At 39.9% G+C, this 16693-nt stretch overlaps 1 protein-coding gene across 12 annotated transcripts in view; it reads right to left on the reverse strand.

Moving 5' to 3' along the window:
- The window catches only part of WNK1 (WNK lysine deficient protein kinase 1), a 182949-nt gene that overhangs the window by 91882 nt on the left and 74374 nt on the right, over positions 1-16693 (reverse strand). For all 12 annotated transcript variants that reach the window (XM_033223315.1, XM_033223314.1, XM_033223322.1 and 9 more), the window contains exons 3-4: positions 15433-15653; positions 12242-12399 (exon numbers count right to left, since the gene is read on the reverse strand). In XM_033223315.1, the coding sequence (XP_033079206.1) occupies positions 12242-12399; positions 15433-15653 (379 nt within the window). The remainder of the gene's footprint in view (positions 1-12241; positions 12400-15432; positions 15654-16693) is intronic.

A 16693-nucleotide genomic window follows, 5' to 3' on the forward strand; every position in this document is an offset into this window, starting at 1 on the left:
CGGGTATGGGGCTTCATTTTGGGGATGATGGGAAGGTTCTGGAATTAGTAGTGATAACTGCATTAACGTTGTGAATATACTAAAAACCAGTGAACTGCATACTTAAAAATGGTTAAAATGGTTAATTTTATGATATATGAATTTTGTCTCAGTTTAATAAAAAATAAAAGCTGCTGAACAACTGAAAACAGGTTAAATACTACAGAGAATACAGTGACACAGAAACAGTGACACCAGTCTTTCTAGGTTCTGTTAAACTTACTACCAAAGACATCTTTCATTTAAGAAGATTTTCTTCTCAACTGAGCTTTTGAGTTTCTGGGTGGCAAATAAAAATGTTAAAGTTTTAGTTCTACTCTTAACAGAGAGAAAAGACTGCCTATACATTTTCTGACCTGTTAAGTAGCTACTTGCTTGCACCAAGATTCTCATGTCTATTACAAGTACCGAGGCTAACGCATTCTTATAGAAGAACATCACCACTACTTTCGCAGATCAGTAATTTCGTACAGAACTCTACTGGGGAACATGTTTTACAAAGTTCTGGTGACATGTTTAGCACAGGACTGAGTAACTTTTCCTGTTAAGAGCCTAATAGTAAATATTGTAGGCTTTATGTATCATACAGTCTGTTGCAATTACTCAACTCAGCCATTATAGTGTGAAAGCAGCCATAAATAATATGGAAGCAAATGAGTGTGGTTGTATGCCAGAAAAATTTATTTATGGACACTGAAATTTGAATTTCATGTAGTTTTCGTATCATATAAAATACTCTTCTTTTGACATTTTCCCCAAACATTAAAAAATATAAAAATAAGCCAGGTGTGGTACTCACAACTGTAATCCCAGCATTTTGGGAGGCTAAAGTAGGAGGATCACTTGAGGCCAGGAGTTTGAGACCAGTCTGGGCAAAATAGTGAGACCCCACCTCTACAAAAAAAAAAAAAAAAAATAGCTGGACATGGTGGCACATGTCTGTAGAAGTTCAAGGCTACAGAGAGCTATGATTGTACCACTGCACTCAAGCCTGCGTGATAGAGCGAGACTTTCTCTCAAAAAATTAAAAACAAAACCAAAAACCATATGTATGTCATGGGCTGTAAAAAATGGGCACCAGGCTGGATTTGGCCAGGAAGCATAGTTTGCTATTCCATTTAGAATATGACAGAATGGGCCAGGCGTTGTGGCTCATGCCTGTAATCCCAGCACTTTGGTGGGCCAAGGTGGGCAGATCACTTGAGGTCAGGAGTTCGAGACCAGCATGGCCAACATGGTGAAACTCCATCTCTACTTAAAAAAAAAAAAAGCCAGACATGGTGGCAGGCACCTGTAATCCCAGTTACTCAGGAGGCTCGAGGCAGGAAAATCACTTGAACCTGGGAGGCAGAGGTTGCAGTGAGACGAGACTGAGCCATGCACTCCTGCCTGAAGGACAGAGTAAGACTCTGTCTCAAAAAAATAAATAAATAAAAGGAATGATTAAGTTAGTAAATAAAATATGTAAACCATTTCATATACAAATTATAAATTTTATACTCCCCAAATCTAAAGTTATATATTTAACCTCACAATCAGGTTTGATATTTTGTTTGATCTTAAGTATATATATGTACATGAGCATTTATTTTCATAAATGTTAAGTGGAAAAAAAAATGAGGTTAGCTCAAATCTAATTCACAAACAAAATCTCTCTAATCCACCCACTTTGGCCTTCTCTCTTACAACTCCTTATTTCAGACTATTAGTCATTTTCCTTAGATTACTTCAATACCCTTTTAACTGGGTTTTCAACATTTAGTCTTTCCTCAGAAATCCATTCTCCACTCTGCAGTCAGAAACAATCTTTCTAAAATTTAAGTCTGTATGTGTTGACATACATGATACCTATTCACTTTTAAAACAGTCCCCTCAGTGATCTACATTAAAGGCTAAGTTTTCCTTTTGTCTCTTAGCCCTTGCTTCCTCTTTTTCCTACTTCCAAACTTGGTTGATATAGAAAATTGTGGATCTTCAAATACAACACTATCTTAGTCTTTCCCTAATTCTTTAACACCATATACCTAACGTGTCCAAACTTGATTAGGTACCACTCTTACATGCTTTCATTAAGTACCTATCCCTAAAATAAGTGTTTTCTATTGTATTGTAACTGTTTGCTTTATTTGTTTGTTCTCCTTCCCTTGGTAAGTTCTTTAGAGACAGGGACTGTTTTTGACATGACAATAATATTCAGTATCTAGGATCTAGAAAACAGTCTGCAACATAGAAGAGACTTGAAAATTTGTTGAATGAACCCACGAATTGTTATGGGGTTGAACTGCGTCCCTCAAAAATATACGTTGTGGTTCTAATCTCTACTACCTTACAATGTGAATTGTTTTCGAAACAAGATCATTGCACAAGTAATTAGTTAAGATGAAGTCATCCAGGAGCAGTGTGGGTCCTTAACCCAATGACTGTTGTCTTTTTAAGGACAGAAGACAGGCTGGCACAGTGGCTCACACCTGTAATCCCAGCACTTTGGGAGGCCAAAGCAGGCAGATTGCTTGATCTGAGGAGTTCTAGACCAGCCTGGGCAACATGGCAAAACCTCATCTCTACAAAAAATACAAAAAAATCAGCCAACGTGGTGGTGTGTGTCTGTGGTCCCAGATACTCAGGAGGCTGAGGCGGGAGAATCGCTTGAGCCCAGAAGGCGGAAATTGCAGTGAGCTGAGATCGTGCCACTGCACTCCAGCCTGGGTGACAGAGCGAGATTCTGTCTCCAAAAATAAATAATAATAATAACAACAAGAGTTGGCAAGAATATGGAGAGATCAGAATTTTCTCACACTGATGGTGGGAATGTAATATGGTACAGGTATTGGAAAATAGGCTGGCAGTTCCTCAAATGGTTAAACATAGGACTAGCATACACGCATGGCAATTTCACTTCCAGGTATATACCTAAAGGAAGTAAAAACAGATATTCAAACAAAAACTTGCACATTAATATTCTTCATAGCAGCTCTATTCACAACAGCCAATGGTAGGAACAGTCCAAACGTCTACCAATGGATAAATGGCTAAACAATTGTGTTTATATACACACACACACACACACACACACACACATACAATGGAATATTACTACTCAGACTTAAAAAGGAATGAAGCATGAACATTTGCTACAACATGGACGAACCTTGAGAACACTATACTAAGTGAAAGAGGCTAGTCACAAAAGACCACATATTAAATGACTATTTAGATGAAATGTCCAGAACAGAAAAACCTATAGTGACAGAAACAGATTCGGGGTTGCACAGGAGTTGGGGGAATGTTTGTATAGAAAAGTGATTGCTACAGGGTGCAGAATTTCTTTATCATGTGATAAAATTATTCTAAAGTTGACTGTGGTGATGGTTGCACATACCTATTGTTAAAGCAAACTAAATAGGGCCCAAGAAGGACTTTGTACTTCTAATTTGAGTCTCTGTGGACTAACTGCAACCTAACTTCATAGGTAGACAAGACTGAAAACCTAACTTAGGAGTATGTGCCTATAACAACTGCTGAGGCTTGGCCAATCCCAACGGCCAAATTTCCTTCCTTCCTTCCTCCTTCCTTCCTTCCTTCCTTCCTTCCTCCCTCCCTCCTTCCCTCCTCCCTTCCTCCCTTCCTCCTTCCCTCCCCTCCCCTCCCCTCCCCTCCCTTCCCTTCTCTTCCCTTCCTTCCTTCCTCCTTCCTCCCTTCCCTCCCCTCCCTCCCCTCCCCTCCCTTCCCTTCTCTTCCCTTCCTTCCCTTCCTCCTTCCCTCTCTTTCTCTCTTTCTTTCTTTCTTTTTTGAGACAGGGTCTCACTCTGTCACCCAGGCAGGAGTACAATGGCGTGATCTTGGCTCACTGCAACTTCTGCCGCTCAGGTTCAAGTGCTTCTCCTGCCTCAGCCTCCCAAGTAGCTGGGATTACAGGCGCCCACCACCACGCATGGGTAATTTTTATAGTTTTAGTAGAGACGAGGTTTCACCGTGTTGGCCAGGCCGGTCTCGAACTCCTGGACTCAGGTGATCTGCCCGCCTCGGCCTCCCACAGTGCTGGGGTCACAGGCGTGAGCCACCGCGCCCGGGTGATCTGCCCGCCTCAGCCTCCCACAGTGCTGGGGTCACAGGCGTGAGCCACCGCGCCCGGGTGATCTGCCCGCCTCGGCCTCCCACAGTGCTGGGGTCACAGGCGTGAGCCACCGCGCCCGGTGATCTGCCCGCCTCGGCCTCCCACAGTGCTGGGGTCACAGGCGTGAGCCACCGCGCCCGGGTGATCTGCCCGCCTCGGCCTCCCACAGTGCTGGGGTCACAGGCGTGAGCCACCGCGCCCGGGTGATCTGCCCGCCTCGGCCTCCCACAGTGCTGGGGTCACAGGCGTGAGCCACCGCGCCCGGGTGATCTGCCCGCCTCGGCCTCCCACAGTGCTGGGGTCACAGGCGTGAGCCACCGCGCCCGGGTGATCTGCCCGCCTCGGCCTCCCACAGTGCTGGGGTCACAGGCGTGAGCCACCGCGCCCGGCCCTAGTGGCCATATTTCAACCACTCACACATTGCTGAGTGTTCAAACGGTGTTCAAATAAGGCAACCAGCAAGCTGTAACCAGCAAGCTGTACAGACACAGTTGTTTCTGTACCTCACTTCTGATTTCTGTATGTCACATCCCTTTTTCTTGTCTATAAATCTGTTCTGACCACGAGGCATCCCTGGAGTCTCTCTGAATCTGCTGTGATTCTGGGGGCTGCTCAATTCACGAATCGTTCATTGCTCAATTATACGCCTTTAAATTTAATTTGGCTTAAGTTTTTAACACTGTGAAGATGCTAAAACCAGTGAATTATACACTTTAAATGGGTTAATTATATAATATATTCAGTAACGCTGCTAGAAAAAAATCTAAATGTACATTTTTAGCATGCACATACAAAAAAGAAAATTCTTCCTGATTAATACTCTGACTTAGCACATTATGCCATGCAGAGAATCAATCAAGTCCCCAAAGGTCTTCTAATGTTTAATTTGATAAGCACAAAATATTCTATTAACAAAGTTCGAAAATTCACTGAAGGATAGAAAGCAGACTTTAAGGACTACTGAAAGCCTATGACTTGATTATATAATCAGAATCGTACTTTTAAGTTTTAATATCTAGATATTCATCTCTACACAGAATAATTTGTCATCTATTTACTTTTTTATTGAAAAGTTGGAGGCGCTTTTAAAAATAAAATTCCTTGAATATATCACAATCACAGATTTTGTAACTTCTGTGCAAATATGAGCCTCCTTACACTTAAAAAAGCTAGCTACTGCTACTATCCTCCCAATCTTTTGTGGCAGAAACCGTAAGTCAAACCCTTCTGAAACACCAAGAATCTATTGAGATAGAAGACATTTCAGAGTCAATCTAGTTACATGTCAAACACAACAAATATATTTCTAAACTTTTTCAAATGTACTTTCTTATGTAATTTCAACAGATTTGTTCTTCACAACCTTAGCAGGCCTGGCAGTTATGACTATCACAATCATGAGGAAATTAAGGCTCAGGAGTCACAGAACAGAAACACCTGTTACTGTTTAGCAATATCACTCATATAGCATGTTGATCTACAAATCAACTTTGATCCACTACAACTTTTGTTATTTTTCCCCTCAGTTTTGAATCTACTGGCTTATATTTCCTCCATAATTACTTCATTACATGTTTTAATAAAAAAATCTGATTGCATTAGTACCTAGTCATATATTTTGGGCAAAAAGAAATGATTGAGTTTGCTGTGCTGTAACAATAAACCTAGTTCAGCTTCTCACCCTTTATCTCCCATCTATTCTAGACACAAACCTTATCACTCTAATAGAGTTATCAAAAAAAAAAACCAAGTCTTGCTCTGCCACCCAGGCTGGAGTACAATGGCGCTATCTCAGCTCACTGCAATTTCTGTCTCCTGGGTTCAGGTGATTCTCCTCCCTCAGCCTCCCAAGGAGCTGCAATTACAGGTGCATGCCATCATGCCATCATGCCCAGCTAATTTTTGTATTTTTAGTAGAGACTGGGGTTTCACCATGTTGGCCAGGCTGGTCTCAAATTCCTGAACTCAAGTGATCACCCAGTCTTGGCCTCCCAAAGTGCTGGGATTACAGGCGTGAGCTATCACGCCTAGTCAACTTACCGACTTTCATCAACATTTTTTTTGTTTTTTTACACAACTTTTTGACTTGGTATATCCCCAATACCTAGTATAGTGCTTGGTCACAGTTTATAATTAATAAATATTCACGAATACACAGATGAAATTTATTAAGTAGAAAAGACACCAAGTAAAATTAACTTTTCTCCTATGAAACCTAATTCATTTATGTCAATAATTTATATTCTATTCTTCAAACCCTGATACACAGAATTCAGAATATAGAAAACTGAGGACCAATTTAGCAATCTAAGCTATTGTGGGTTTTTTTTGTTGTTTTTTTAAGACAGGCTTTCACTCTATTGTCCAGGCTGGCGTGCAATGGCACAATCTACGCTCACTGCAACCTCCACCTCCCTGGCTCAGGCGATCCTTCCACCTCAGCCTCCCAGTGGTTGGGACTACAGGCATGCACCACCACGGCCAACTAATTTTTATATTTTTTGTAGAGATATGGTTTCATTATGTTACCCAGGCTAGTCTCGAACTCCTGAGCTCAAGTGATTCGCCTACCTCAGCTTCCCAAAGTGCTGGGATTATAGGCGTGAGTCTACAGGCCCAGCCTATTATTGGTTATTCACAAGAAAGAAGTATGTAATAGGTAAAAATTTGCCCTTTTCTACTTGCATACACATAGACACGAGTACAAACAATATATTCATTGCTTACATAATAGTGTTTATCAACACTAAAAAGGAAGATTCTGGATGCCTGGTGCTGCCTCACAATTATTATTTTCTAATCAGTTCAAAGTTTCATAGGTGTTATTTTAAGCCTTTATCATTCTTAAAGACCATCTTTCATTCTACACACACCCCTAAGAGGATGACAACTCATATTTCACAGAAAATAACCAGAGTCTACTATCAGTGCCAGTACCAGCCACTGTGCTAAGCAATCTGTAAGAGGGTAATGGTATCTCTTTTACAGAGAACCAAATAATTGAAGTATAGGGAAATTAAGTGAATTGCTCAACATAGTATGGCAATAACTAGGGCAGGGATGTGAACCCAAGACTTTGCTTCCAAAACCCATCTTGCTTCCCTTATCTCATCTCAGGAGAAAACCTTCCCTATCAAGACTTACCATTATACCATGTCACAAGCCCACTGAATCCTGGATATTACTCTATCCTATCCACCACCACCCACCATGATTTCTACTTCTCTCTCTCTTCCTCTTGCTCCTTCCAAAAGCCTATAAACAAATAAGATCTCTTTCACCATTAAAACACAACAATATAATAGCAGCAAAAATACACGTATTAGGAGTCAGAAGGTTGCCTCTTAATTACTGACCCCAAACACTGTGCTCTGAGATGAGACAGGATCTGGGAGCAGGAGACACTAAGTAGCAATTGATTTGTCCCTCCTTTACAACCACAGGACAACAGCTTCACTCTATTTGACCAATTTGCCTTTCCTTCCATTGTACTACGATGTTTGGCACCTCAGCATTCATGTAAATCCTATTCCTGCTTCTTAGAATGGCCTCTCACCATTCTTCCACCTTTTCTTTTTGACAGTTCATAAAACAGCTCTTTTTGTGAAATCTTCCCTAATCCATAGCAGGGTTAACCATTGTTCCTCCACTCTCCTTAGTGCTTGTGTCCATTAAAATACCCACCATAATGTAATTATAATTCTTTGTTCACATATTAATCTTCTATATTAGAGGTAGCTTTCTGAAGACAGGAAATGTGATTATTCACCTTTACTTAGTATCAAGCTCTGGGCATGGGACATAGGAGGGATTCAGAAAATGTTGCATTTATTGACACTGAGATTTATTTTGTATTTAGGATAGTGCTTCGGAAAAGGATGAAATTATACAGATGTACTAGATTAAAACATTTTAAAGAATATAAAGCAATAAAAATAAGCAGTAAGTACATTAATTGAATTTATGAGTTTATAAGTACAATAACCAATTATAAACAAAATTTTATAATTCATATCAAGTCAGAAGAATCAGCTCAAAAAGGGCAAAGATCATTATACAGTGAAACCAATCAGATAAAATGTCATGGAGGAAGACTGTTAAGTATATGGATTGACTGGATAGCAGAAAAGCTTATAGAAGAGGTACAGTATTATATAACGTTTACAAATGGATAGAAATACTGGAAAGGATGTGGCGTATGTGCGAGATAATGATTTAATTAAAATAAAGTGCTTGGATGAAGATGAAGAATAGCAAAAGATTAAGAATTTGTACTTGCTCTGATATAAGCAAACTGGTATCAGAAGTTCCTTATACCAAGAAAGGGGAGCAAGAAAGCTCAACAAGTTTAAGTGAAATAAAAAAATAAATTCACAGTGTAAACTACTTCTGGAATATAATGCAAGGTGTAAAGTAAGGAAGATGTGAAATCAGAGTTGTGGCAATGGGAATGAAGAAGGCTTGCATCTAAGAGGTATTCTGAAGCAAGAACCTAATAAACTGGAAGTAGTGGAAGTAGTGAGTAAAAAACAAGAAATCAAATATATCGCTTAAGTTTTCTACAATTTTAAACAAAATAAAGGAGGACATTACCCAATAAACAGTCTACCCTATGCTCAAAGGGAAAAAAAAAAAAGAGAGAATGTAAATTACTATGCATCAGCGGAAGAAAGGGGAATGATAAGAGACATGAACTGGGAATGATGATATCTCTGAGAGGCAAAGCAGATGAGCTTTCTAAGGGCATAAATGTAGAATAATGACTAGGGTACTTATCAAAATCATCTGAAGGCATAAAAAATATTTATCCTGCCCCCATTCAGCCCAAATTGAGAGTCAGTGCTTCAGGGATTACAATTATAACATGTATTAGAATCTGGGTGAGTATTAAGAAGAGGTTAATACGTCCGTAATCCCAGCACTTTGGGAGGCTGAGACGGGCGGATCGAGAGGTCAGGAGATCGAGACCATCCTGGCTAACATGGTGAAACCCTGTCTCTACTAAAAATACAAAAAAATTAGCCGGGCGCGGTGGCGGCGCCTGTGGTCCCAGCTACTTGGGAGGCGGAGGCAGGAGAATGGTGTGAACCCCGGAGGCGGAGCTTGCAGTGAGCCCAGACTGCACCACTGCACTCCAGCCCGGGAGAGAGAGAGAGACTCCGTCTCAAAAAAAAAAGAAGAGGTTAATAAATTTAACAGTAAGCCCTCAGGCCAAAGACTTGGAGACATACACCCAATAATAATAACTGACAAACTACCATCCCAATTACAAAGCCAGAAGTAACTTGAGAGTTATGCTGCGTTCTCTGTAAACAACAGCTGTCATTTTTACTGGGTATGAAACCTCCACCAGTTCTTACACTTCACATGAAATTAAACTAATTGTCCAAAGTAGCTCCATATCCATCAACAACAGAATCACATACAAATACACAACAAGGATACTGAAGGAATATTCACAGCAATAAATAATTATAATTAATCTTTGACTCCCAAGACTTCTTCCAAGCCTTTATGAAGAGGTAAAATTTGGTCTACCTAAAGCAAAATGTTTCCTATCGGTTTTTAATAATAAACATTTCTGGCTCACGCCTGTAATCCCAGCACTTTGGGAGGCCGAGGCGGGTGGATCACGAGGTCAGGAGATGGAGACTATCCTGGCGAACACGGTGAAACCCCGTCTCTATTAAAAATACAAAAAAATTAGCCGGGAGTAGTTGCGGGCGCCTGTAGTCCCAGCTACTCGGAAGGATGAGGCAGCAGAACGCCATGAACCCGGGAGGTGGAGTTTGCAGTGAGTCGAGATCACGCCACTGCACTCTGGCCTGGGGCGACAGAGGGAGACTACGTCTCACAAAAAAAAAAAAAAAAAACACTTCCATTCTGTTCAGCTATCAAAATCTAAATAAGCAATTTATAATTACATTTTCTATATCAAAATTCAATTAAATTACATTTCTAAAAATGAGATAATGAGATACTATGAGACTCTTGGTGCAATACAACATATACAGCACCACATATTAAGTATCGTTGCAAAAAATGTTTAGCCTAAATTTTATCAAGACTTTTGAACAGTGGTTCTCAAACTTTTGTCTCAGGAACCCTTTATACTCTTAAAATTAACATTACTGGGGACCTCAGAGGGATTTTATCTATGTGTTACATCTATTATTATTCACCATGGCAGATGGTAAACCTGAGAAAGTTTCAAAATATTTATTAATTCATTTAAAATTATAACTCATTGTTACAAATATATAATATTTAAAATTAAAAATTCAGTATTTTCCAAAATAAGACAAATTTAGTGATAAGATTGGTATTGTTTTACATTTTGTAATCTTTTTAAAAATATGGTTTAATGGAAGACAAATGAATCTTTTTTTTTTTTTTTTGAGACAGAGTCTTACTCTGTCACCCAGGCTGGAGTGTAGTGGCACAATCCTGGCTCACTGCAAACTCCACCTCCCGGGTTCCAGAGATTCTCAGGCCTCAGCCTCTAGAGTAGCTGGGATTACAGGGGCGCACCACCAACACCTGGCTAATTTTTGTATTTTTAGTAAAGATGGGGTTTCACCACGTTGGCCAGTCTAGTCTCATACTCCTGACCTCAAATGATCCACCCGCCTCAGCCTCCCGAAGTGCTGAGATTACAGGCATGAGCCACCGCGCCCGGCCTTACAAATGAATTCTTATATCTGCTTCTGCGTGTACTCTGCTGCAGTATCATATGTGCAGTATCATATAGCCTCTGGAAAACGACAACGTACATTCTGGGGTGAATGCGAGTAAAAAAGACAAAATTATTTTTACATTGTTACCCTACCCCAACTATTTAAGGTAAACTTCTCTTTACAGAAATGTAGAAGAATAAACCAGTTAAATGATACTACAAGGAAAATTCAGAATGTGGTACATTCCTCAAAATAATCCAAGTTTTTCTTTTCTTTTTTTTTTTTTTTTTTTTGAGATGGAGTCTCGCTCTGTCGCCCAGGCTGGATTGCAGTGGCCGGATCTCAGCTCACTGCAAGCTCCGCCCCCCGGGTTTACGCCATTCTCCTGCCTCAGCCTCCCTAGTAGCTGGGACTACAGGCACCTGCCACCTCGCCCAGCTCGTTTTTTGTATTTTTTTAGTAGAGACGGGGTTTCACCGTGTTAGCCAGGATGGTCTCGATCTCCTGACCTTGTGATCTGCCCGTCTTGGCCTCCCAAAGTGCTGGGATTACAGGCTTGATCCACTGCGCCCGGCCCAAGTTTTTCAGTAAATCTCTGGCATGCAGAAAATGAAAGTAAAAGCAATAGTTCTAGATTAAGAACTACAACAATAAAATACATTTTGTGGACCTTGATGGAACCTATTTTGAACACTGTCAACGGACATTTTTTGAAACAATGGAGAGAATATCTGAACAGGTTCAGGGTGTTGGATGATCCAGAAATGATTGTTCATTTTTTCAGGCATAATATGGTTATGTAAGAAAATGTATTTTAGAGTAGCATAATGAAGTATGTAGTGATAAAGTGAAGGGAATCGTAACAACTACCTTTCAGGTTTCAATTAGACAGCCGTAGAAAGTATCTGTCAGCAGACATGAACTACCATGGGTAATTTAAACTACAAAAAGGTATTTATTTATGCCTTAAATATGGTAGGTACTAATATATAAGATTTAATAAATCATATCAAGTCGTTCAGAGAAAAGTCAGTGAACAAATTAATTTGACAAGGCATCTTGAATTAAAAACATTACTTTTAACTCTGACCTATGTGGTGGGAGAAAATGGGAGTTTAGCTGAATTAATAGGGGGTTAAAAAGTAAGCAATGAGGGTGTGTTTCTAAACATAATAAAGATTTAAATGAATGCAAGGTGGGTACAGGATAAACTAGTGGTTCTTTGATCTTTATCGTTCACTGTATCATGAGCAATAGCCTTACACATACCTCAACACCACCACCTCCACTCCAACAGTTCACTCAGTATGCCTTCCACTATTGTCCTCTTTTACATGGTTTGATGTCATCCACCTTGGGATTCTTTGTTAGATATAACCCAAGTTCAACAATCAGTTAGCGGAAGACTTACACTGGTCACGCGACGGTAGATCTGCGCAGCATTCTGGCACTCCGAGTAAGGATATTCAGATGTAGCCATCTCAAGCATGCACATCCCAAAAGCATAAACATCAACGGATTCATCATATTTCTCCTCATACATCTCAGGGGCCATGAACTCTGGGGTACCTTAAATTAAAAGAACGATTCAGACTCAATGCGAGCAGAAGCTTCAGACGTTACTCACCGGGGAGAGAAGTAGAGGGGTTGACCTGTGAGAGAGAAGAAATTGGAATGGGGAGAAAAAGGAAAGGGGGGAAAAACAGGAAGGAAAACTTCTCAGTCAGTCTGTTCCATCAAATGTCTCGTAAAAGATCTTCCACTGCAAGGCCTTTATATGAAACTGGAATAAGGTCAAGGATCTATTTATTGATTTACTGTGTAAAATGAATTTCTCTAAACAATATGTCAAAATAAAGCCTTGGCTAAGAGATAAACTAATATTCATATTGAAAACAAATAGAAGGAAAAGGAAAGACACTATGCAAGGAACAAAACAGATATAATGGTACATCTGTAAGATAAGATGATGGGTTTAAAAAGATCAAAATACTTGTTTGTGTGTCCACTAATGTATGGTAGTTGTAGGTTAATATTTACAGCTACACTCTTGGCATTAACACTCAATCTGATTAGTTTCACTTTTTAAGAAGGCCTTGCAGTGAAAAACCCGATATTCAATACATTTTTTAAAAAATGAAATAAAACATAATTGTCTCCAAAGGCCACTCACCAGAGCCCTTTTCTTCACATACTTACCATCGCACCTGTAGTGCACAAATAAGCCTACTACAGACACAAGAAATATAGTGAGGGGCATCCTACAGGCAAAAAGACAAACACACACAAATACAGCACCCAAATACAGACTGACTTATGAGCACAGTGTGTGATCTCACAAGACCAGGTTTTATAATGCTTCCAGAAAATTAGGTCTGCATACCTCAAATTATAATGCATTCCAAGAAACAGACATGCACACTATGACTTAATGAACAAAGAAAATAAAAACTCTATTGGGTCAGAGATTTCAGGATGCCAAAGACAATCAAAGAAATGTTTCCTGTGAAGAAGGCAAAAAAAGAAATTCAGCTTTAAATGACACTGTTCCCATTCTTCTTGTGAATGTATTATAAGAAAAGGTGAAAGTGTTCCTAACCGAAGTTACATAATATTCCAAGGAGAACACTGTTTTTGAAAGATGTACAAATAACTGGTGTTCTGTGCTTTTCCTAGTAATACTTAGGATCCAAGTTCACTTAAAAATTAATGGGTTTCTTTTGTTATTGTCACCTTTTAGAGGGAGTAAACAGAGTGTTTATGAAGACTTCAAGTTTTTAAATTGTGATACCCTCTTCATAGAGTGAAAGCTTATCAAAATAGGCATTAAATTATTTTTCTAGCTTTAGAGTTTCTAACATATAAAGTCTGAAAGGGACAGCCTTATTCTTTAGATAAGTGATTCTCAACAGGGGGCAATTTTGTCTTCTCGGAGCCATATATAGTAATGTCTGGACACGCTTTTGGTCATAACAACTAGAAGACAGACAGGGAGCGTGCTACTGGTATCTAACGGGTAGAGGCTGGGAATGCTGCTCAAGTCTTACAATGTACAAGACAGCCCCTTACAACAAAGAATTGTCCAACCCCAAATCTCAGTAGTACTGAGGTTGAGAAACACTCTTTTAGATAGATCATAACTTCTGAAGAGTCAGACTAAGAAAAAAGTTGATAAAACCAACTTTTCAGAATGAATTGTCATATTTATTTTCACAAAATGTTAGGAGGCTAGATATTCTTTTTTTTTTTTGGAGATGGAGTCTTGCTCTGTTGCCCAGGCTGGAGTGTAGTGGTGCAATCTCAGCTCAGTGCAACCTCCACTTCCCGGGTTCAAGCGATTCTCCTGCCTCAGCCTCCCAAGTAGCTGGGACTACAGGCACCCGCCACCACACCCGGCTAATTTTTTTTTTTTTGTATTTTTAATAGAGATGGGGTTTTTCCATGTTGGCCAGACTGGTCTGAAACTCCTGACCTCAAGTGATCCTCCCACCTCAGCCTCCCAAAGTGCTGGGATTACAGGTATGAGCCACTGCGCTTGGCCAATATTCTTGAATATACATATATACCCAACAGACATTTTATATGTCTAAAAATTTAATTTTTTTTTTTTTTTTTTTTTTTTTTTTTTTGAGACAGAGTCTCGCTCTGTCGCCCGGACTGGAGTGCAGTGGCCAGATCTCAGCTCACTGCAAGCTCTGCCTCCTGGGTTTACGCCATTCTCCTGCCTCAGCCTCCCGAGTAGCTGGGACTACAGGCGCCAGCCACCTCGCCCGGCTAGTTTTTGTATTTTTAGTAGAGACGGGGTTTCAGCGTATTAGCCAGGATGGTCTCGATCTCCTGACCTCGTGATCCGCCCGTCTCGGCCTCCCAAAGTGCTGGGATTACAGGCTTGAGCCACCGCGCCCGGCCTAAAAATTTAATTTTTATCTTTTACTTTTAGGAAGTAAAACTAAATATAAATTCCATTTCTTTCATGAAGTGACATACTGTATGTATTACATAAATAGTGCATGATATTAAGTATCAACAGTGTGTAATGAAAAGATGGCTGGCTGGGCAAGGTGGCTCATTCCTGTAATCCCAGCACTTGAGGCTGAGGCAGGTGGATCACTTGAGGTCAGGAGTTCGAGACCAGCCTGGCCAACATGGTGAAACCCCATTTCTACTAAAAATACAAAAATTAGCTAGGCGTGGTGATGCATGCCTGTAATCCCAGCTACTCGGGAGGCTGAGGCACAAGAATCGCTTGAATCCGGTGGGTGGAGGTTGCAATGAACTGAGATCGCACCACTGCACTCCAGCCTGGGTGACACAGAGAGACTCCATCTCAACAACAATAACAACAAAGACTGTTACATTAAGTTTTATCAACAAAGTTCACTTTATTCCTTGTAATGTAATGTTATCAACAGTCTCTAAGATGATTCCAAGAAGCACAAATATAGAGAATCCTACATCTCGTAAATAGAACGGATCACCTCCCTGAGTTCAAGCTATGAATGTCTTAAGGTTTATATCACTTAAAACTCTGACAGGGCCAGGATTCTAAATAAAAGGAATGTCAGAAAGCCAGTCAGGCTCCAAGGTACACCTGAAACATACCTATCACACTCTTGGCAAAGGAAGCCCGCTTCAGGGTTGCCAGACCAAGGTCTCCAATCTTGACGGAGCCAGTAGGGCCCGTGATAAAGATGTTGTCACATTTAAGATCGCGGTGAATAATAGGTGGAGTTCGAGTATGAAGAAACTGAAGTCCTTTAAGGATCTGACGGCACCAGCTTCTTAGAACTTTGATCTTCATCACTTTAAACCTTTTCAGATACCTAGAAAAAGCAAAGTATACCAAACAAGTTATCAATGATACGAGTTTGTTGCTTTGAAGAATTCCATTAAATTCTAACATGACTGGAGATGGGAATATCAAATTTAGAATACTAAGATTCAGTAACATTAAAGGTTAGTAATACTTTTAGTAAGCAGGGCTACGATAGTTTAGAATAAAAATTCTATTAAGAGACACAGAAAAATAAGTCTTCCAAATACTTTTTCATCTAAACAATGATAGTATTAAGTAACTAGTTTTTTCTTAAAGAAATGGGAGATGAAGCTGGCTATATCAGCTACATATTTCAGAACCAAAAATATTTAATTAGTGATTGGTAAGAGAATTATGATAACAAAGCACCAAATATGAATTCCTTAAAATTAGGTCACCATTTAAATGATTAAGAGGTGGAGATCTGCTTCTGTTAAACAGTGCAGTAGTTCTATCAGACACAGATGTATTTATAAACTCTAGTCAAAAATATACAAAACAACTATTACTTGAAGGCTCTGGAGAGCAATCAAAATCAGTCATAGTTGGCAGGGACAAAGGGAAAGTACTGCTTGAGTTTCCTTCTTCATAATACATTTGTACCTAAGAAAAGGCCCTGTTCTGATTCTGCGGGTCTGCTAAACCCCAGACAGAAATGGGGACTGAGTTTGCAATGACCACAGCATCAAGAACAGTGCTAACAGACCTTTCTGCAAGGATAGTCTGTCCAATAAAGTTGCCACTAGCCAAATGTGACTACTCAAATGTAGATTAAAATAAAAAATTCCATTTCTCAACTGCACTAGCCACACTTCATGTGCTCAACAGCCACATGAAGCAAATAGCTACCATTCTGGATGGTGTACATTATACAACATTTCCATAATGGCAGAAAGTTCTACTGGACAGCACAGATCTAGAAAGGAAAGGAGGAAATCTCAGAAAGCAGGCACCAAAGGAGAGTCCTAAATTCTGTGTATTCACTCTGCCCAAATCTCTAGTTGACCTCTGAAATACGTATATGTAGGAAAGATTCCAAGCAGCCCA

Source organism: Trachypithecus francoisi, unplaced genomic scaffold, assembly GCF_009764315.1.
Source record: "Trachypithecus francoisi isolate TF-2019V2 unplaced genomic scaffold, Tfra_2.0 Lachesis_group11, whole genome shotgun sequence".
NCBI lineage: Eukaryota > Metazoa > Chordata > Mammalia > Primates > Cercopithecidae > Trachypithecus > Trachypithecus francoisi.